Source organism: Pleurodeles waltl, chromosome 9, assembly GCF_031143425.1.
Source record: "Pleurodeles waltl isolate 20211129_DDA chromosome 9, aPleWal1.hap1.20221129, whole genome shotgun sequence".
Taxonomy (NCBI): Eukaryota; Metazoa; Chordata; class Amphibia; order Caudata; family Salamandridae; genus Pleurodeles; species Pleurodeles waltl.
The window spans coordinates 169,409,745-169,433,021 of record NC_090448.1 but is presented as its reverse complement, the minus strand read 5'-3'; the positions used below and the strand labels follow the sequence as shown (position 1 = coordinate 169,433,021).

Genomic DNA, 23,277 nt, shown 5'->3' with positions numbered 1-23,277 from the left:
CAATAATAATATTAATCCTCAAAAATACAACTTGCCTAATAATTCTGCACTCCCTGTATTAAAAATGGCTTTTATTACCTTTTCATGAATATCTAATTCGTTCCTGCGAAACTGATTTTTAAAGTAACAGCTTCAGTCTGAAGGCTTTCAATCTAAACAGACCTTGCATCTTTGTCAGCACTACATATTGTTGTAGAGAGCAGGATTTCAGATTTAATACCCAGTGCAAGTTTTTATTAAGAAATAAACTTGGTTTAAAACCACATTCACCAGTATATAGAGTATATTTCTTTTTGCTAAAGTTCATCAGCAATCGTGAAAAAAAGTGTAAACAACTGGAAAAAATGAGCGTCAGGGAGGCACGTGGTCTTTTAGTAATTATATTCTGTTACTAAAGATCGTACTTGTTGCAATACATAATTGGCTAGAATGAAACGCATTGGCGTTTTATTAATTTAAAAGTCAGATTCTCAGGAATTAATGTAGATAGTCATGAAAAGAAAATACCAAAAAAAGGTTATATGTAATTTCTTTGTTACCATATATCATACTTTTTTACACGTTCACATCAATACTTGAATCATGACGAATTCTTATTTACTTGTAATTAATACTGCAGCAACAAAATAAAAAAAATAGTTTGACTTAACTTTTCCTTATAGTCAGCTGAGCTTTGTTTATGCAGCCAGGTGCACCTAACCCTTTTACCTGGTCAGCTTCGAGAAAAGCCCCAGCAGAGGACACAAAGTAAATATTATTGTAGCTCTACTCTGCTTCAAGTGGTCTTCATTCTGCTAAATGCAATACTCAGTAATATCGACATCTAACTGGTTCCCAAGGATGGTCTGCCGAGACCCTCCACCTCTCTGATTAGAGCTGATTTAGCCTAAATGTTTCTGGGATTGTATGAGATGCGCAAGCATTGGGGGCATTTTTTAGCAACACAAGCAAGACTGTCTTTTTACGGCAGGTCACACCTGATTTCCATGTGCTTGGATCTGATCTATACTAGTTTAAAGATGAGGACATAGATACATCAAGATTGAATTCCTAGTATTTAAAAAGTAGTTACGCAGATGTTTTTATACATCACTTCAGTTGTGTGGTTCCCAGTCACACCTTGGGAAAGAAGACAACTCGTATAAACTACTTCAGTAGACATGACTGTCTTATTTACAAGGCCAGTGTTAAACACAAGATATTCATGATTGAGTATGTGGATGTTCATTATTTTCCTTTATTTTTTTGTCTGGTAGATGTAGTAGAGTTTCATTTAAAAATAAATTTAAACGGATTAATGTAGCACTCAAAGAAAGTATTTTCCTACTATGAAGATTTCAAGATCTGTACATAAACGTTCAACATAGCTGCATCTGCATAAAATAAGTGGCTATAATGTGCACTCTGCACTATCTTGCATTATGTTTGCAACTTAACATACATAATAGCCATAATTTAATCGAAATTGTAAAACTGAACTGCTGACAATGTTCACAAATGTGCTAAGTTTTGCCTCTTTCATGAGATTCATGTTCTGAAGCTTATGAAACGATAGTGTCATTGCTTGCTGAAACATCTTGCATTAAAATAGTTGAGAAAGGATTATATAAATACACTATGCCATGTTCTTTGCTACATAAACCTATCTGTGCCAAAGCCTAATACTGGCACCAGAATCTTAGTTGTGCCACATATAAATTGAGTTGTCATTGTACAGCTGCTTATCTACATCTTAAGCATCACTTAGTAGTCAAACAAGACCGTATGTCGGATACCTTGGTTAAGAGAAACCTTGATTCTTTTTGTGACCTGTAAATAAGATTTTGTAATCTAAGGTAAAAGTCCTCAAAATGGACTCTGTCACATAATACAACCTAGTGTTCAGTGTAAGTATTTCCAAACTGAATTATTTTCCTCATAAACTGAGGCAGGCAGAGTTTGATAACTAAAAGTATATATATAAAATCCAAACTAACATGTGAGCGCTCTTACAGTTAGAATTAGATGGACGTTATTTTCAAGTCAATTAAAGTGGGGATGAAGCCTCAAACAGTGTTTGCAGATCAGAGCCTCCAAATTATCACTTGCTTTATGGACATATGAAACCGTGCCCCCTGCGTTGACAAGTCAGTGAATTTATGTGAGGTACATTGATCCATTGATGTAAATGTTGGAATAAAATCAGACTGGAATCTTGCCATAGCATTTATGGTAAAAAAGATTTTCAGGCCAGATAGTTGCGCTTTCTTTTACTTAGATATATACAGTTATCGTGCTTCTAGATTTCCAGTGCTTTTTCTGAAACTTGCTGGATGCCTGCTTTTTTTGTTCAGCTCTTGGTGTTATAATTTCTGTCACTTTTATATGCTGATCCAGCAAGTAACAAGATCCTTGACCCTCCTGAAAATTGATTTTCAAACAAACAAGGGAGTGTAGAGAATCATCATGCTTCTATTCATTTGGTATACTTAACTGTTTCTTTCACAGACTAGCATTCTGTGACCTAAATATCTTTTTGGCCAGTCTCATAGTCATACAATCTGTGACAAAGCATACAAACATAATTAGGACATTAAAATGTCTGTGTTCTTTTGAAGACAATAGAGTGCCAATGATATTCGGTACAGACCATCTTTTATAACATTCTAGTGTTTATTTTATTGTTTCTCCCTGCTTTAGAAATTTGAAACTTTATTAAGTGAAATTGTCTAATAGCTTTAATGCCCTTCTGCCTCAGGCTACTCCGATCATTCAAGTCTATCTTGCTCATTATAGGCCCTCTTCTGCAGTTCTAGCCTAAAACTCAGATCGAGGGACTTTAATAACGGGTACAGTTTTCAGGTACTACTATTGGGTCAGAAAATGTAACTTTCTGTCTTTGAGATGTTTTACCATCTACACTAGATTCAAATTGACACAATTAAGAATTAAATAAGTGCTATTGGGAAATACTTAAACTGTGCAGAGGAGCCAATTTAAATTTCTCACTCTGCCTTCAAGTCCATTCAGTAGAGTGCTTTGCAGATTTGTTTCTTCTGGTCTTGGGGCGAAATGGTGGGAGGGAGACTTCAACTGTGTTGTTGCTTTGCAACAGTATTTTCCTCGAATGCAATTTTTCTCCTATTTTGTCAGATGAATATTTAAAGGCCCCTAGTTCCCCTTCCAGCCACCTCCACTCTCAGTTCAGTGTTCGTTTCTCCTATATTTCCTTGTGCTGTCTATTAACAACGTCTGTATTCTTATATCTCTTGGTAAGATGGTGAGAAATCTGGCACTTTTACCTTTCCCATGTCTCTACCCCTTCATCATTTGGTCCTCTCCTTGCCACCCACTGCAGTTTTGTGTAAATATTAACATACCTAATTGTCTGTAATGTGTGAGCAGTTTTTTAGACTTGAAGGTGCTTTCCATAATAGCATGCTGGTTATCTTGGTGTGCTTTCTCCTGGAGGCAGTCTGTGGGTTAGCAGTTTCAGCATTCTGTCCTGGGGCATTAGTGGTACAAGCATTGGTAGACACTGCAGATGGGAAGGGAAGGTGGCAGCTTGATGCTGTGACAGTGGCAGGGTCAGCGCCTTGTTTTTTGTTCTGAGCCTTAAAGCACTCTTGGATTTCCTCGCAACTCAGGAGGGCGTTTTTCCTGGATTCTCTGATTGAACCATCTCAAATCAAGCAAATTAACCGTGAGGTGCCTTGTGTGATGATCACTGATAGAAAGGTTGCTCCCTCCCTCTCATTTTCCCAAACTGCCCTAATGAATCGAATTAGCAAGGCCAACCATGTCTTCCAACCCTTATGCATTTCATAAGCATAGACATGTTAATAGAAAGTTCTGAGACAAATGTTTTCTGTTTGATAGAGCTAAAATCATTCATGGTTTTTCATCTTATTTAAAACTGCAGTACACAGTAGACCTGTTCACCCATGAACTTTATTTAGGATCAATTTTGTAACCGCATCCAAATTCATAGTTTTTAGTGAGTATTTGCCACAATTTGAGAATAGACATATGTGGCAAGGGGTAAGTCTAGTACACTAGATTTGTTTTGGGATATCCATATGAAGATAGATTTGCATATTGTTAATAATGTAAAGGGAATCAATTACATAGCAGTTATCTTCCTTTCCCTGTTGCCATGGCGTAGTCATCCTTTGGATTCAGGTTAAAATAATCTTTGGCTATATTTTCAGGATGCAAAAGGGTGAGGTGGGCTGTTAATGGTATTAAAATTTAGAGCAGATATCAATGGAGAATGGGGAGACCTCTTTCTTAAAGTGGAATTTAAGCATTGATGTTTATTACCACATAGTTAATGAATATCATCTGACGTAATTGGGGGTGTTACAGTCAACCTTCACTGTTGATCTACCCAACGTAATTTGTGTTCTTTAAAGAGTTGAGGTTAAACTTTCTTAATACTTTTTTTTTTACTACTATTTATTTTCCCTCCCCACAGGAAAATTCCTCCAGCATCTAATAACTCTATGTCTACACATGTTCCTCATCGGAGCAGCACAAATGCAATGCCTTTGTTGCAACACAGTGTCAGAGCATCAGGATTTGCTTCACTCTCCACAGTTGCGTCTTCACCCATGACAGTTACTCCTCCGTGCACATCTGTTGAAAGTAAAGTACTGTCCTACGGAACTTCTCTCAATACCCATCCTACTTCAAGTACAGTGGGTCCTGTTTGTAGTATGCAATCAAGACAAGTGTCTTCATCCCCATCTATGCCTTCAGTGCTTTCCTCAGTACCTTCACCAGTATCCAGCAAACCTCAAAAATTAAAACCCAACAAATCTTTAAAACCTAAGGATACTTCTGCTAGTAGCATAAACTGTACCAGTAGCAGTGGTGGCTCAGGAAAGAAGCGTAAAAGCAGTTCGCCTCTGCTAGCACAGTCTTCTCATTCCGTTGAGTCTTTTAGGAAAAACTGTGTGATGAACTCTGGGTCCTCCAATCACTCTTCAATGGCATCTCTGTCCCACAGCAGTGCAAACAGTGTTGGTGTCAATTGCTTGACTAATAAAGCGAATGCTGCTAGTCTCAGACATGACCAATCAGGGAGGGGGCTTACTACAGGAAGCGCTGCTGAATCGATAAAGAGGATGAGTGTGGTGATGAACAGCAGTGATTCCACTCTTTCGTTAGGACCCTTTGTTCATCAGTCCAGTGAACAGTCTGTAAATTCTCACAGCAGTTTATCCCATACTTCCCTAGACAAATATATCGGAAAGAAGCACAAATGTTCACCTAGCTCCAACAGCAGCAGCAAATCAAATAAGGTTGCCAAATTGCCATCTGTGAACAATGTCCACTCAAAACATGCGAGTGCAATCCCAGGGACGCAAGGACTGACGAATAATTCTCTTCTTCATCAGGTAGGTGCTGATCAAGTTGCATGTGTTGTGCTTTATTACCGGTTTTCTACTTAACTGAGCAGAGTCTGAACATATATGTGCACTGGTATCAGTATAAAAATTTGAATCACAAGTTTCTTTAAACACAGTGAACCCAAATCCTAGAATGATACATTTATTTTCAGACTGTGGCTGTACATGGTTTGTCGTTGTTTCATGTGTTTAGTACATTTCTCTCTTTTCTGCAACATGTCTACTGACATAGCACGTGCACTCTCTTGGTTATTACAAAACTATAGTTCTCTGTTGCCAAGATTGCACGCACGATCACCCCACAAAAGCTGACATGTCTGCTTCCACCTATAAGTTGATATTTCCCAAGTTAAGAGCACCTTGCGGATGTGTGCAGGGCCTGCTCTGTTTGTGAAATAGAGTATGCACATTGAAGTTATTAAGCTCAAAGTTAATTAATATTTTGCGCACAGGCACACTGCCAGTGACATGTTTTCTATTTGGATCTGATATTTTTAAAGTATTTTAGAGACAATGTTGAAATTGTTGAAGCGGTTCTTATAGCAAAATGAAATGCCAAGTTTTAGAAGTGTACCTTTAGGTGTATCTAAGCCTACATAATGGAACACAAAGTTTACTACTGTGTCAAAAGTGGACTAACCTAGGAATTTGTGGTAACGGATGCATTGACAAGTTGAATATGCCTGCATTATGTACGTGATTTGGTTATCCTGATAATGGGCAGTAAGAAAAGGAACATATGGGAACACTAGTAGATAACAGGAGCCTCCTATTGAAAAAATATCTTCTTACAGATTAGCTGTGCTTTCTAATAGAAGCAGGTATGATGCAACTGTTGGCGCTTCGGTCCTTAATAAGTAAACTTACAAGGGGACGCGTATAGGTCGATGAACCTTTTGATTCGTATAGGGTGTTCTTACCATAGTTTGACGCAGAATCAGAAATCAATGGTCAATAACCATTAGTCAATTCAACAATCAACGGAGTCAGTAATTTTCACACACCATGACTTTTCAGTCATGAATAACCACACCTTTATTATAAGTTTAGTACGTTTATTCCCTATTCGTTAACAATACTAAGTCATCAATTGTAATCTTCAACTTTAATCAAACAGTTTCTAACGCTTGTTAATCAAGTCGCAGAAGACTTGATCTAATCAAAGCTTGAATCAAAAGACATTCTAAGGTCTCAACACAAGACATTAAGAGAGCCCAATTAAGTAACATTTTGTCATCCATCAAGTTCAGCAAGATAGTCCTTCAACCCTTTGTCCCTGTAATTTGTCAGTCTTCATGTTATGTAACCTCAACTAACTCCAATTAGCATCAGCATGTGGGGCTTCATGCAAAACAATTTAGAACACAGTTTTGGAAAACATCTACCTAAAGAAAAGTATTAAGTCAGTGCAGTTTGTACCTAGAAAGAAAACGCATGAAAATGCAATTCAGTCATTGTCATATCTACCTATCCACAGTATGGGTCAGCAAGCAGAATCAGTCTTCGTCCTCAGGTAATCAGTTGATCAGAAAAACATCTCAGTCAGAGAGTATGAGCCCAAAGACAGAATCTCGAATCTCTTCTTCTCTATATCGCAGTTCATAACGGCATTAGATCTGAAGACCTTTCCCTCTGTCACATTGTTATATCAAATTTCCCCAAACCATCCCTCAATTTCTAATTGCTCAATTAATCGTACATTATTACTCTACCCTTTACCAAATCTATGAATTCAAGTATTTCACAGTTCACATGTCGTTGATTGGTTCACTTTACGATGTTCTCATCATCCAGCTCATCAGTTATCAAAATTTTTGCTTCTTCGTCTCCAGTTAGTGTCTTCATTGTTCGCGTCCTGGGAAAATAAATCTCATGCACATTACACACTATTAGATACATTGCTAGAGACATCATCTCCTGTCCGTCGATTCTCATAGAAAGCCTCTGCAAATCATTTTATTAAAACAACGAGCATTTCAAAGTCAGTTCACTCTGTCAGCATTTTTCATTAAATGCTAAGAAATACAGCTTCTGCATGAGGCCTGGCAAAACTAGGCAAAGACACTCGCTAAGTTAAGGCCTACAATTAATAAGCAAAAACATAATTCATATCCTTTAGTATGACATACTACATTAATCTAATGCATTGCCAATATTTCAGGTGCTTTAATAATATTTTAGTACATTTCGTGAACACTGGTGGCAAATCTCCGAGGTCACAAATTCAAACGTGCACATTATTTTTCTACGTTATCCTTTTTTCTACATGTCATTATTCAAAATACATAACCATTCATTAATAATTTCTAATTAAGACATCTGCATTAGCACAACTGATTTAATGGCCTTCAGCAGAAAAGCCCTTTCAGTTATGTCTAACAAAATGCCGTCCTGAAAAATAGGGTTCCCTCCACGTTTTCTTCAAAGAAATTTTGTATTGAATATATCAGATCCCTACTTGGCACAAAACACCTGCATCATTTTCTATTTCTAATGTGTGTTTTGGATTTTTTACCATGGCAAATGAAAGGGCGTGCCTGCACTGAGTAAAATCCTGGCTTCCTTTTGCAATTGCTGATTTTTTTATTCTCTTGGTCTTATTCCTATTGCTTGTAGAAGCCATCAAACCTCCATAAATACTTAAACCACGGGTACTTGGTTTAAGTGGTTTAGCACTTGCTAAATATTCTTATCTCAGTGTAAAATAGTAATTCATTTGCTAACTTTTGAAAGGCTGATCCTGGTAAACTTTCCCATCGTAAAGATAGCTTTGACAACCTCGTCCAGTGGGTCATAGTGTCTTGGGACTCTGCAATGGCTCTATTGAGAACAACTGGAAAACAAACACTTGCAAATAATGTGTCAAAACTAAATGCAAGAGGAGTGATGAACAAAATGGATCCTCTTGAGCACTAATGGCAGTGTTATTTTGGTCTTGTCTCCTCATCAGGCCCGATGGAGGAACTGAGCCAGAAATATATTTCTTAGTGGGCCGTTAAAATAAGTGCTTTTTATTGTAAATTTGTGTGTTGCATTTTCCCAACTTTTGTTGTCACTTGAATCTGCTATCTTACAGTACACACACACTTCTCGGTCACCTGTACACTTATTCCTCTTGCACCATTTGCCCTTGCATCTGGAAGCGCTTTGAAACCAAACTCAGTGTGCAAGGAGAGACTTCAAACAATTTCAACATCTGTTGCTTTGGCAACGGTATGTGGGACCCAATATCAGGAGCAAGGCGCCATGACACTTTAGAATTGTCTATTTTCCTTACAGGGATTTTCTCACTTGTTTTTCTGAGCCCCATACTGTTGCTTAGCCACCGCTAAAACCTATCATGATATCGTATTCTGAAATATCATTGCTGTCCAAGCAAATTGGTGGACATTTTAAGCTTCCATGAAACATTTCTGAGTAATACCTCTCTATTTTTATAGGGCACAGATTGCTGTCGAGGAGGTTTAAAATGTTTGGGACATGCAGGGAACCTTGAGGTGGGAATTTGTAGTCAGGTTATTTATTGTCTGCCTTGTCTGACTCTGAGACGTGCAGTGCACCAGGTTAGTTGGAGGTTGTTTGCCTTTAGCCCCCTTCAGAAATCTAAGATTCTAGGTTGCAAAATCCTGCTTCCACTAGCTTTTCCTGGCATAGGACACTTTGTGCCTTTCTAGGTTACCTAAGTGTGCTTCTGTAACAAAGTTGGTCTTTGCATCTCATGCTATCTTTTTGTTTAACAAATGTACATCTTGACCTTGTAGTTTGATCTAAACTGAGCATGCCTTCAATAACTATTTTAAAAAATCAAGTTGACGTGCATTGCCAATTCCACCATCTCCACACGCATTTAAGTCAAGGCCAGCTAAGCTGAATACCAAAGATCAGTCGAAAGATTTGGCCAGAATCAGGCTTCATATTCTGCTATTTCAATGAAATTCCCTGCTGTAGAGTTGACACATGATTGTATTCCTCCTTGCAAGATGAATCAGAGGGATTTAAGATGCTGCAAATATTTTTCTTTAAGCACACACTAACTTCAATTCTTCTGTTTTAATTTAACCATGATGATGGGCTAGAAATGCCTCTACATTCCTCCTGCTCGTCTCTCCCCTCAAATAACACACACCTCCCCCTTCATAATTAACATGCACATTTGGGTTCAGACTTGATATGCCATGTGTACTTCTTGGCGAGGATTTGTAATATTGTACAAGGAACTCTTCCCCTGCTGTATAGTGCAGATCATGACTGTCCCGACGGCCTGAGTCCTTGGTATATTTCTTTGCCTCGCTCATGGCCCAGGAACAATTTGCACCTCCCTTGATGACCTCTTCCCTTTACACATGTTCAGTAATAGGAACATGTAGTGCATTGAAGGGTGATTATTTGTTCAGTTCCCCTATATACAAGTGGAAAGCCTCTTCCTCTTGGAATGGATGGATGCTGGAATGTCTCCAATTCCAAATAGTGTTTGGTCTCGTTTTATCAAAAGTCTATAAACCATGCATATTTTATACCATTACATCAATAATTATAAATGTAAATACAATTATTCAAATTTGTCAGTGTTGTTTGCTTTGGAAATTAGTTAATAAGTTTGTAAAATTAATTAATAAAGTCCAAGCTCCCTACAAGTTTGTATTTCTGAAATCCAGCGCTGGGCAACAAAAGGTAATTGCAGAACACTCTAATGAAATAAGAACTACGGATTCCATTTGATGTTTTTGAAAAACTAAAAGCAGCATATTCATTTTACCTTTTGTCATGCCCTCTTGGCTTCACCCAACCAGAAAATAGATTAAAATGAAAGTGCATTTAATCTCTAGCTAACATGATTCATAAGATTAAACCAGTAGGATGTGGCAGTGCACAAATTCATGTGATTGGCAAACGTATTAGATTGATTTGAGGGATTTTTGAACTCAAAAACTTTTAACCCACATTCTGTAATTAATGCTATCACTTTGCAAACCTATTCACCAGTTACATTAAAAGTCTCCCAATAATGTGTGAAAATAGCGTATGGTGTATAAAGGTTTGCATGTATGGAGATGAACCTTGATTAATGGTGCCATAGCTAAATCGTGATATGACTTAAGAACGCTGAGGCCATCATGTTTGTGGACAGTGTTTTAGCTTCCTCGTAATTCTCAATTGCATGCAGATATCTAAATATATGTGCTCTGAAACCATTTGAAAACTCTGCTTACTGAGATTACAAGACTTTTTAGAATCAAAGCATTGCCCTTTGATTTATCATAATATTTCTTGTTCTGCAGTAATGTGATAGGTAACAGGAGCACGCAAGGGATAATTTGAAGTATGTTCTGATAAGATCGTATGATCAGTGCAGCTTAAAGCCATGATTTCCACTAGCCCTCCCTCCCTCATCCCCCACTTCGGTTGAATTTGTAGGCATTCCTATTTCCTTGACAGGTCTGTAATAATAAATGAAGCACCAGAGGTGTAGCTCCTTTTTCAGAAGAGACTACAGTTGTCCAGACTAACCATAGCCCAGTTGTCAAAGTAAAATGACTGGACCAATTTTAGCTGCATTTACGTTGTACCCCATATTTTCACTTGATGCCCACAAAGGGCCACAGTTCATGTTATTGAATGCAATGAGTAGATCCAGAATACCACAAAAAGTTAAGGATTTTGTTTCTTTATTGCATTCTTTCCATCTGAAATGTACTCCTCCAGACACATCCTCTCGTTTACAAAGTGATGTAAAGCAAGTTTAGCAAATCCCTTGCATAAAAGAGGACCACATGGCCAACCACTTCTTACCGGGGGTCATAAGAGTGGTCATTTGAGTGACTAATGCAGCCCCTTTGGATGATGATATAATAAACCACTTTAACAATCTTCACTACTTTTTTTCTTGTAATTATTGACATCAGAGATTCCCCATTACCTATGAGAGGGCACCACACATCTAGCACTTACCATCACCCTTCCTTAGCTTCTGAGAAGATGTTTCTATAATAATGAATCCAAGAGCTCTTTGAATTTCAGGCTGTATTCTCTAGGATTGAGTATGCCCACTATTCAAAGGCATAATTCCAAGTCCTCCTTGATTAAGTCATCAAACGTTATCCATTAAAGAAACCCTAGGCCAGTAACCCCCAAAGATTCTCATACAGAACTACCGAAGTCAGTGTTTTGGGGAAAGTAGTTGCATTCTAGCCGAGCTTTCATCCCTAACAAAAGTGTAATTAATATTTGAGCTAATAACAGTTTTGTCCTTAGTTTGGTCTACAGCTGTTTTTCCTTAATGAGACCATTTAACAAAAAGACTGAACTAATTCCTCAGGAAGAGTACCTAGACCCATGTCTGTCTCTTCAATCAAAAATGACCACACTTGCTCATTGACTTCAACTATGCCCTGTTGTCATGTCACTAAAATCACCTCCGTATTTTACAAAATTGAAAGGAATTGATATCAAGAATTATACTTCATTTTTTCCTACTTATATCAGTTGTGGCATGGTATTTCCAGGATGAAAATAGACGTTAATAACAGCCACAATAATATCCTTTACACAATCACTCTCACACATAACTTCTTGTGGCCACCAGGCAGCTAGCTGTAGGGTAACCCTATTTGATCCTGGAATACTATATTATGAACCCGGAGACAGCTGTTAAGCTCCTACTCCCAGATTTTCACAATATAGCAACTTATTAAAGGTTGGCTGCTAAATGCATTATATTTAGTTGTTTAACTGTACAGTGCACTTGATAGCATGTAGTAATGTAGCTAGGTGGCCTCTATGAGAATGCAAAAATAAAGTGAAATATATTAGCCTTGGTTGCACGTAGAAGTGCACGTCGTCCAGTGTCAGCAGTTCATTAAAAAAAAATAAAAAAAATACTGCTCTGTGGTTTTGGATAAAGGTATATGGCAAGCTTGTTTTAAAGAAACAAAGTCTTTGCAACAGAGGGTTCAAATGGTGCAATTTCCAACAAGAATGTTTCCTATAGGGTAAAGTAAAAGGACACAGACTGATCACACGCATACCTCTGGTCATGGACAAACGTTTGCCACTTCGCTTGTTATTGTAGTAAGTGAACTGTCTAATACACTTTTTCCTGTTTTGACCTTCTACTTCAGATATGGCATTCTAAAATCAATAAACATTTGAGAGTGCTGTTAAATGTTTAAAAATAAATAAATAATAACTTACGTGGCCTTATGGGAGACATCTAATTGTAATATAAAGAGGGAACTGAACATGGGGAAATAGTCATGAGAAGCGTTAACTATCACATTTGGGGAAAAGTTATCCTGTGTGGATGACTTTGAAAAGCAGTGGTTGTGTAACAAAACAAAAAAAAACACACTGACGGTATATTAGTGGACATGTAGTGGGTCACCCAGTTTGATGAAGATTCACATCATTCTGTGCTAATCATTCTTAACCTTTTTCCTGCTAGGAAATATGCACAGTACTGTAAGCGTTTTTTAATTTAACTTGCGCTCAATTGTATTGACCTGTTTGGTTCTAGGCACCACTGCAAACTGTATATTTTTGTTTGCTCCTGTAGTAGTAGCAGCAAAACCTCCTTTTCAATATGTAATTACAGGCTGAAGAAGTATCAAAATGTGTAATATTATGTTTCTTCAGTAAGATGCTTCAACGCTATTCTCAAACAGGCGAATATAATTGGTGCGAATCTGAAAAAAGAAATGTTAATCTTGATTGCCTTGGATTTTGCAGTACTGAATTTATTGAAAGGATGGTAATTTGCCTAAGCAAATATGTAAGATTAACACTCATCAGTAGCAAGTGCTATTTTAGTTTGATAACTGTTATCCACCAAGGTTTTTTTTTTTTTTTTTTTTAAACATATTTAGTAATTATATCTGTAAATCCTAAAAAATCCATTGGTAAGATGCTCTCTTCCCCGGAGAGTTTGTTCAAACTTCCCTCCTCTTCAACCCGCACTCCCATTCCAGCAAAAGTGGCTCTAGGAATCTTGGTTGGGAGCCGCCATTCCCTGTGCAGAGGAGATCGTAGTGTAGGATAAATCAAGTCCACTATTAAACCTTGAGGGAAATGATAACTTGAACAGAATATCCACCACAGCAAATTTGATTGCTCTCAATTTGTCACACAAACTGAACCCAAATGCTCTTTAGACCGGGGGAATGAAATAAGCTCTAATCATCGCCTAATGGAAGGTCATATTGTATATCTCTTGATCAGCCTCAGTATCTAAGCAATCAGACGTCATCTAAAGTGTTTGCCCTTCTGGCAAGTGGCACTACAAAAGGGAGGAGAAACTAATGTATCATAGGGTTCCAGTGGAATTTCAATGCTGGATTAGTTTTGCCCCAAGGTTATTAGACATCCATGATCTTCAGGGTAAGAGACAGTACCTCTGCATTCCTCGGTCTGCTGTAGCAACCTTTTAAATTGAGCCAGTGGCCAAGGGGAATGGTCAAGGAGGTGAGCTTTGCAGGGTTAGGCGCAGTGGGTACTTTGAATTATGTAACAGTTGCACTATTCATTTGCAAAAATCAGTAACATATTGACCAATTTTATTGACAAAAATTAAAAGAATGTTCACAATTTCAATTACATCTTTAATGTACAGTTGCATATTGACACATTGACTCAGAATCTGTGCTACAGCTTATAGGCCCTCTTACCGTCACATCCCCTTTAACCGGTTTTCAATTTTGTTTTCCTCTTAATGTGAAGCCCTTGCAGGCTTTCCAGTTCGTATTAGATCCAGTCGCTATTGCAGTACCTCTTTGTCTAGCTTTAAAGCCTAACAAAGGTGTGCTAAAAGTACTGATCAGAATGTACATAAAATTCTAAAATTAAAAAATGTTCTGTACAGTTCCCGGCACTTTCTTTTTGGGGGAAGCTTCTTGCAGTTTGTTTTTACTTCTTACAGTTGCATTCAACAAGTTGAGATGAAAAGAGATCAAGTTAGAGATGCTACCACGTAAAGAGCCCAGATCTCATCTATTTGTGATCTTGAGAGGGTTGGCTGTCTCAGATAGGTGTCATTCAAGGGGCCCTCTTTTAATTCACCTGGATTGGTGAAAGTATTGGAATTATTAAATGCTAGTAGGGGCAGTGCAGTGTAAGACCAGAAATTACTCCTGGGTGCCTTTCTGAGACCTTTCGAACTGATGGTCATGGTATTTGGGAAGCATTACCTGTTAAACGAGCAGCCTTGGTTATCTGGGCTGTGTCTAGCACATAATAATGAAAAGGTTCCTGTCTATCCAAGGTTGAGTCTTCAGTATGGGAGTAATTTCCTAGAGCTTATGTAAATAATGCCCATAGTGCACATTGGCTTTGTGGCCTGTCTCTAACATACATGTCTAGTTTTGTATTGTGAGCTATAGAGAGAGATTATAAGACGTATATCATCTACACTGACTTTCTGCATTTAAAATACAGGGCGAGATTCGATTGAAGGAGATTTCATTGCCTCAGAAGTAGTCCATTCTTGTGTTCTTGTGCCATGTTCTTATCATTTGTTCACAAAATATTGAAGATAAAAAAACACAGTTATTTATTCCGTACATTACATAGGTTACCAGAGGATGGGGAACTAGCTACTGTGTACCGACACTTCGTAACATAATTATGTAAATATATTTTGCTTTTAAGGTCTTGTACAATGAATAATGAGAATAAAGTTGTTGAACTGTTTCCTCAATTAATTATTATTTATTTTTTTTAAAGCCGAAAGCACGCCCCTGACAGCTGTTTTTACCACATTGAGGAAAGAAACTGGACAGCTTTCACTACAATCAAAACCTCTTAGAGGCAGCCTGGACTCCAAGATGCCTTTGAGTATTTTCAGCTTCTCATGGTCCTCAGGTGTAGCAATCAGCTGGACTGTCGGCTTAAGGAATTTCCTAAAGTCATGCCTGTAGCAGTGGGCAAGGTGAAGTTCAGACTCCTAATTACTCTGATCAGTGTTAACGGTGAACTGACCTGCTTGCTCTGAAGTTGAGATTGTATGTGCTTGATTGAAACAGCTTGCACATATGTTCGACTGGCTGGGCAACAATGTGGAGAAATAGATCACTGTAAATGTTTTGCACTGTCGTCTGCTGGTCTGTATCAAGCAGGTAGATGCAATACAAGAAACAAGCCCTACAGTGGCAATATGGCTTCAGTATTTTCATTGCAGCGTAGCAGTGATGAATAAAATAGCACAATCCGAAAGAACTGTTCTGATTTCTGCCCAGCGCTTTATCTAAGCTAAGAAGCTGTCAAGTTAATTTTTGTTTTTCAGCTGCTTTGCAGAGATCAATAAAATTGGTTCTTTGTAGAATGATGGATTTCATGTCACTGCAAGTTATGCACAAATTATGAAGTCAAGGTACCATAACATGATGGTACGACAACTTAGTAAATAGGTTATAAGGCCGCATTTCTCTCTACTCCATCCAATATACAGCCACACAACTCTCCAAAATTAGAATTTGATTGGTAAAGGTGCCCATAAACCACACATTTCTTAGAAATGAATCTCATTATATATAAGTTCAAATCAGACAAAATATAGAAAATTGTAAAAGGAGATTTATCTGCTTCTAGAATTTTATTAGGCTCTCATTAACTTACATTGCAATTGTGTCATACCAATACACTGAAGAAAAACAGACCTGAAGATTAAAAATGTTTTGTCATCAGATGGTGCACAAAGATAATCTACATTTTGAAAGTGTTGATGGTCTCATATTTTGCCACAGTGGAGGCTGTCTATTCCCAATCTACCCACTTAACCCCTGCCAGCCCAGTATTTTTGTGACCTCATTCTACTTCAAAATGTAAATATGTCAATTTTGACGCTGGGAATTGCATCTTGGAGTGTGACATCTTTTGCGAAAGCACAAAGATGTCTGCAGTTTAACTGCTGGAATCATTAAAAAATATGGAAGAACTACACAGTTTGAGAAGCATGATGGAAGAACATTTATACTTCGATTATGCTGTAGCACTGATTTAAAGCAGCAATTGCATAAAAGTAGCTCGTTTGAACCATGTAATAATGGGTCATTCAGAAGAAACTTCCAGGTGAACCAAAACACAAATTAAAAAGGTTTTTCAACCGTGCATTTATAGTGTGTTATAGAAGGTGAATTTGGTTGCTGATCTTAGCTTGTGTAATCTAGTACAAGGTTACAGGTGGGACTCGTGACAGATGTTATACAGGAGGCGGATATTTGTGGAGGAACCTATATGCTGCTTTACATCAAACCAAATGTATTTTTGGAATTCTAGTGCATAATAGTACTTGAAGTTTGAAAGACAGCATATTTTGCCAAGTAGAGCTGTTTTTTTTCTTTTTCAGTAATAAATATTCTTAAACAAGTTACTTGCTGTGAATTATGTCAGCGGCTTCCCTAATCCATGGTTGGGTTGATTCCAGTTGTAGAATTTCCCTGCTTTGACCGGCTACCAGGTTGGTGTGTGGGAAGAGATTGATTGAAAATAACACATGAGGAGCAAATGCCCTTTAACAGTATCGGAGAGGTGCTTAATAGTAGATTTTGAATTCTCCATGTTTCTCTCTAAAAGACTACACCACTTTCCTCAGGCTGCTGCACGTTTCTGTAGAAAATCTAAAGATATATATTTGAGTGCATAACGTTTTTACAGCAGAATAAGGATACATGGAAAGCTCATCTAAGTTCAGTTTAGGGCAAATTAAAGAAAACCCTTGTAACGTTTCAAAAAACACCCTTATAGATACCATGACACTGAATTGTTCCTCATAAACATCATTACGCATGAACACTTTAACTTTCAGTGAAATTTGAGGTTTACTGAGTAAACCAAAGGACTTTTTCATTCCTGAGAATATATGTTGACAAAGTCAACAAAACACCTGCAATCACAAGTGCAATTTGATTTTTACGACTTAAAAACCGTAGGCCGAAAGGACTTTCCGGAATTAAAGTTTTTATGTTGATGTGATGTCAATCTGAAATCCTGTATCCATTACATATGAAATTATGAAAATTAAGTTATGCTTATAATGAGAAGTCAGAGGGCTGTTAGCATTAAAAAAAACATGTACCTTGTTACAGTTTGTATATATATATACATTTCTGTTGGTTCTGGACTTAAATTGCTTTGTAGCGCAATAATTTCTAAGCCATGTGAAAAGGAAGAGCAAAGCTTGATACGAGTACAACTTTGCACTGCTTGTGAACATGTTTATTGATACTTTGCTCAAACTGTTTTAACAGGATCTCAAACTTCCTCTTTCTATGCCTTTCAATGTAGTTGTTTATTTTAGCCCAAGGGAAATGCCACTTGGAAATGTGCATGCTACCTAGCTATGTTCGCTTTCTACTGTGAAATTTCTTTTGGAAAAACCAAGCCTGTGAAGTTTTCTCATGGTTTTAATTATGCTTTTCCCTCCCATGTTCTGAAGGATATTTTGCAGGTCCAGTTTTGAACTATCATCTAACTGATCAAGCATTGAGTAAGGGGCAAATGTCAGGGAAAAATAATCAAGATGTTATTTAAAAAAAATGATGGTGTAAAAATGTGGTGGTTACATATTTTTGTGGAATGGGGCTAGGTTGAACTGCTACTTTGAAAGCTTAGTACTGTAAATAATTAAGGACGCTTAAGTATAGTAGCACAAATACTTTTCAACCTTGCTTACCTTGCAAAAATGTTACTTACTGGTTTCTGGACTGATTTAAATGCAGAATGAAAGATACGTTTTATACTGTCTTGACCAGAATCTTTAAATCCTGCAGTTTTCTAAACCTGAAAATTTGCTGGATTATGATCAAAGATGAAAGCGCAAAAAGCATACTTTTATATCTTTATTTTGGAAATACTTCTGTTGATTAAAATATTGAAGTATCCCTATTTCAGAATACATATTTTGTTAAAAATGATTGTACATATTTAAATATGTATTTTTGCACAGGTCTTTTTTTCTTATATCCCGTTTTGGTACAATTGAACTCATCTGCTATTTATTTATTAATAGAGTAAATACCTTTATAATTTGAAGTGGTTCACTGCCAAGCAAATAGTAATATAACATGCCTACCTTTACAGATTAAAGGGGATACTTCTGGTTTTGAAAGTTTCCCTATTCAGTGTCTTGGAAGTGGAATCCTAAATGAATGACTAAATGGTCTATGTGGCATTGCTTATATCAGTTGCCAGATTCTCAGAAGACTATATTTAGTTGAACGATACACTGCTTCTCTCTTGTTAGTGTATGTGTGTGTGTGTGTGCGCGTGTGTTGTTGATTTTAAAACTAATGGAAAAACTGAAAGTGCCTGATAAATAGTTTCTTGTCTGGACTGTTTAGACAGCTTTTCCTAAAATGACTTGAATGTTCAGTTGTATTTTTGGAGCTTGCTTTTTCCACCCGATTAGGATATCTGGCATATTTTATTTTAAAAGGGGTTGAGGGGGAATCGATGACTCTTACTGGCAAAATATTACTATGCTTCAAAAATTATCATTGAAGCTGCCCCAGTGAAAATGCCTATGGTTGGAAACATTTGCTGTTGGACAGCATTTTGGTAAATTGTCTCAGAGCTAATCTCAACAGTGTATATACAAAAAGAATAAAGAATGTTAAAACTATTTTTATTCCAAAAATATAAAACAAAAAGTACCTCTTGCAAACTTAATGATAAATATCGTACTCAAAATGCAGCTTCGCAACACAGTTGTCTTCCTGTAAGAGTTCTCTTGCCAAGGATTTTCACTTTTTTCTCACATTCTGGCCTGTTTGGAGGTTAAAGCAGGTTTTGAAGAAAACCATAAACCGATAATTAAAGATGTCATTAAGAAAAATGAATAATTTATACATGTGTGCAAGTCATCTTTACTTTTAAAGATAATATAAATAAGCACTACATATTGTCAATGTGAATGTAGGAATGAACATTACTCGCTCCATTTTGAGCCGGATTCTAAAAGCAATCTTTTAAGTTAACAGATAGTTGCAAAATTTGTAAACCTAACCAAGAGCATCTGATCAGCTGGACTTTGTGTTGGCTGCTGTATAGTTCATGAACAAATGTCATGGGATAGAACATTACTTTGGATATTTAAAAGAAGATAAATATATAGTCTATTTGTTTTTTGTAACAAGTTTCTGTAAATAAAATAATTTATACTATTTATAAGAAAGTTGTGTTTTATTTTCTGAACATATTTGACTGTTAAACAGTGTCATACACTTGACTTTAGGAATACCACTCAACATCAAATATATAAAAGCACTGGTAAAAATTAAGTTTGCATATTAAAATAAGTGTTTCACTATCAACATCTTCAATCAGGCAGGATTTTTTTTATTTTACTTCCGGCCTGCTCAGATGTTGTAATGGACATTTGATGCACAGCTCAGGAACCACTAGACTGAAAATTAAAAGCACATGAGTACCATAGTTCTTAAATATTGACAACCCTGTATGGTTGCTGCATGAAGCGAGGGAGAGTATTGTGACTTCTAAAATAATTTCACATATACCAATTTACTTTGCTGTTTTTGTGTTGCATCTGTCTTTTTCTGTATAAAAAATATATATTTGTATTGGATTTTTCACTAGTAGAATATACTGAATTAAAGTTTGCTGGTGAGCTCTTTTGGCGAAATACTCATCAATACACACAATTGTATGTGCTTTTTTAATACCGCAAGTGATACCTCTCACCTTTTATTATGCTGCAAAGGGTTTCCTATGTATTATCCCCTCGAAAGTACAGCTACATGCACATGTCTCTTTAACTTTGCTGTGGATCACAGCTGCTACTGACTTAATGAGATTTTGTAACAAAACGTACTGTTTTACTATACTTGTTTGTACTCTTAAGATCCTTTAACGAGTTCTTAAATAATAGTTCACACCAATCACAATCATGGAAGTTCTTAATCTTCTCAACTTTCAATGAACCATAATCTAGACATCCTAGATGAACTGCTTCAAGAGATAATGGATTCTCTTGGTCTGTTGGTAATGGGCCAAGGATCGAATCCCGTGATGTTTAGCCCCAGTATTTTAATGTCCTGTGCGGATTCACAACGGATCCCTCATTCGTCATCACGTTCATGTGTACAGTGACCCCATTCTTGCATAGCATGTTCATGTATCCAACAACCATCTCATCAGGTAATGCTATTCACACATTAGCAAACCATGCCATCTATGTTTATCCTGCAATGTACCATACCAGTGACGTTGCAGATTTTATCCCCACACACAAGCTGGATGCACTCTTATTGACAGAAAAGGATCAGTCCAATCTCTTCATCCTAGATGCCCTAGCCCCAGTAGGGTGTAAAATTAAATGTACCCATCATACACAAATACTAGGCGCATTGCATTTATCCGCAAATCCTCCTGATGACTTGTGCCAGGAACCCTCCGTCTTCTTTCACCTGATTACCACCTTGGCTCCCCAGTAACACTTTATCAGCAGTGCTTCTTTTAAATAAGTTACAGCTCTTGTCGTCATTATCTTTCTCATCATTTTGTTAAGGAGAATTCATCTTCTGAGGTGGACTGGGCCTTCCAAGACCTCAAAAGGAGGAATTGCTCAACATCATATCCCTGAGTCCTCCAATAGTAAAAATATTTACACACAACAGACATTGGCCCCTGACCTCATTTTCTCCTCCATCTGGTATTCAAGTTCATCTCTAACTTTACTCTTCCTTACACAGATCTTTTTGCCATTTAAGTTCACACCTTTGATATCCATAATCTATCAAAGCCATTTAAGCAATCCATGCAACATTGATTGAGGCAGTTTGTGGAAAACACACAACTTCTGTTACCAAAGGCTCCATACTCAAGCAAGAAAGCTTGAGTTGGGATGCTTGCAAAGGCCTTTGTTTCATCACACAAAATGGCTATTATACCTCAGTTATCACAGAAACTTCCAAAAGTCCTATACAAAGCAATCAAGCATTTCATCAACCCACTCCTTAAACCACAGCCATCTTATTCAAAAGTGCAGTGCCTTAAAGTAGATATTCACAGAAGATGCCTACAAAATCAGAAATCCTGCAGAATGCACCAAAATACTTAGTTTGCGGCAGCATACTCGTGCAATTTTCAAAACACCCCTGATCTTGTGTGTATCCTCACTGCACTGGTCTCCTTGCTCAAAGAGCATTATTCCATCCTCCACATCCCTCTCAGCATGTCTTTCAGGCATTTGACACTAGGGCAGTTTCATAGCTTCTCCAGCACCTTCTCGCAAACCTTCCATGTGATGCACCCTCACTTCTTGGAGATTGTCCGCAATACAACCTGAGTTTTTGAGGTACTCTGCCGAGTACCACCTCTTAAGTCAGAAGGAAATGTGGAAAGTTTGTCACACATTTCTAGTACTATTGCAGAGTGGGAAGGTTGATTCCACGGTCTGGTTTCATAGCAGTTCCCTCCCTGTATCTCTGATCTCCAGAGCAGATGTCATTTTTTCGGGTGAAGGTTTCCCCACCAAATAATGATGAGGTGTGAAGATTCTGGTTAGAGGAACCCAGGGCAGACAGGAGGAACTGGGCCCCAATTGTAAAAACTCAGAAGTTTCACTGGGGCCACCATACTGCTGAACCCAACTAACCCTTTTTAACATTTGACACTGAGTAGCGAGGTGGTGCAGTCCAAGGCTTACTCCGGAGGTACTGTGGGCTAGCAGCTCATAACTCAGCAACACAACAAAAAGACCTAAATAAATTGTTATCCATTAGTGCTATTTCTTATAAGAAAGAAAAGTGGTTAATTACATGCTACTGCTGAGTACTACACACAAAGGATGGAAATATATATTGTGATGCTTTTGAAGGGACCCTGCAACCAGCTCTTAGTGAACCTTGGACTCCCTGTGCTGCAGGCACCTCCAACTTTATGCAAACATACAAGCCATAATCCCTAAAATATGATACCGTTCTAAGTGCCTAGCACAACACGAGGGGGCATTAATACACAGACCTACTGCTTCGTGAGGGTGTCAAATGTAGAATATAACCACTTTCACCATAATGTGATTCAATGTTCAAACACTTTCCATATGGCACCTCCTTTCCTTCACATAAAGAAATACTGTGTGCTTCAAACTGACACAAAAATGGACATACAAGTGCAATTTTCTCCATTTAAAAATTATAGTGACAGTCTTTACAATGTCTAAGGTTGCAAAGCAACCACAGCACCTAAGCCAGAACCTCTGGACAAATGTTCCAGCTCTGGTACGGCTTGAAAACCAGCTGAATTCTAAAGTCAGTCTTCCTGTGACCTGGGAAATTTGGGGTGACTCAATTTATAATTTAAAGGGGGCTTTTGAGATCGTGCTTCACTCCTGGCAGTCCCCAGAGCCAAAATAGATGGTGGTGGTTCCCCTGCATCTCCTGGGATGCTACTTTTTAGCAGTATTTTGTCTAAAGACCGTGTGCCTGATGAGCTGAGTGCAACAGGTGAGCGTGCAAGTCTTGTGAGTGTACGTTCAGAGATGGGCCCAGCTGGGCCTCAAGGCCCCCTCGTCTCCTCCTCGGGCTTCTCCAGGCACTGGCCATCACCGGGAAATATTTTGTTGTAGATGTGGAACACGACATACTTGTGTGCACTCAAAGCCTTTGCTTTCTGCTGCAACATTGACTTAATAAACCACTGACCATGGTACTAAACGATCAAGAGCCACAAATAGAGATTGAGGGCCATGTTGGGCCAAATGGTGTTGATTATTTTGCATCTTACTCTTGTTGGGGACGCCAGCCACTAGGATTGTCTTTGGAATGTCCAACCCTCTACATTTTTAGCAGATTTTTCTAGAGCTTGTTTTAAACAACTGTCTGATGGGAGAGCTCAGAGATCTGCTTCCTCAGCCTCCTTGGCCTGCGATCTTCCG

At 37.8% G+C, this 23,277-nt stretch overlaps 1 protein-coding gene across 1 annotated transcript in view; it reads left to right on the top strand.

The window, feature by feature from the left end:
* ATXN7 (ataxin 7) overlaps positions 1-19,543 on the top strand; it is a 295,992-nt gene extending 276,449 nt beyond the window's left edge. The window contains exons 10-11 of the mRNA XM_069206513.1: positions 4,457-5,381; positions 15,108-19,543. Of these exons, the coding sequence (XP_069062614.1) occupies positions 4,457-5,381; positions 15,108-15,125 (943 nt within the window). The 3' untranslated portion in view covers positions 15,126-19,543. The remainder of the gene's footprint in view (positions 1-4,456; positions 5,382-15,107) is intronic.
* The last annotated feature ends 3,734 nt before the right edge of the window (positions 19,544-23,277 follow it).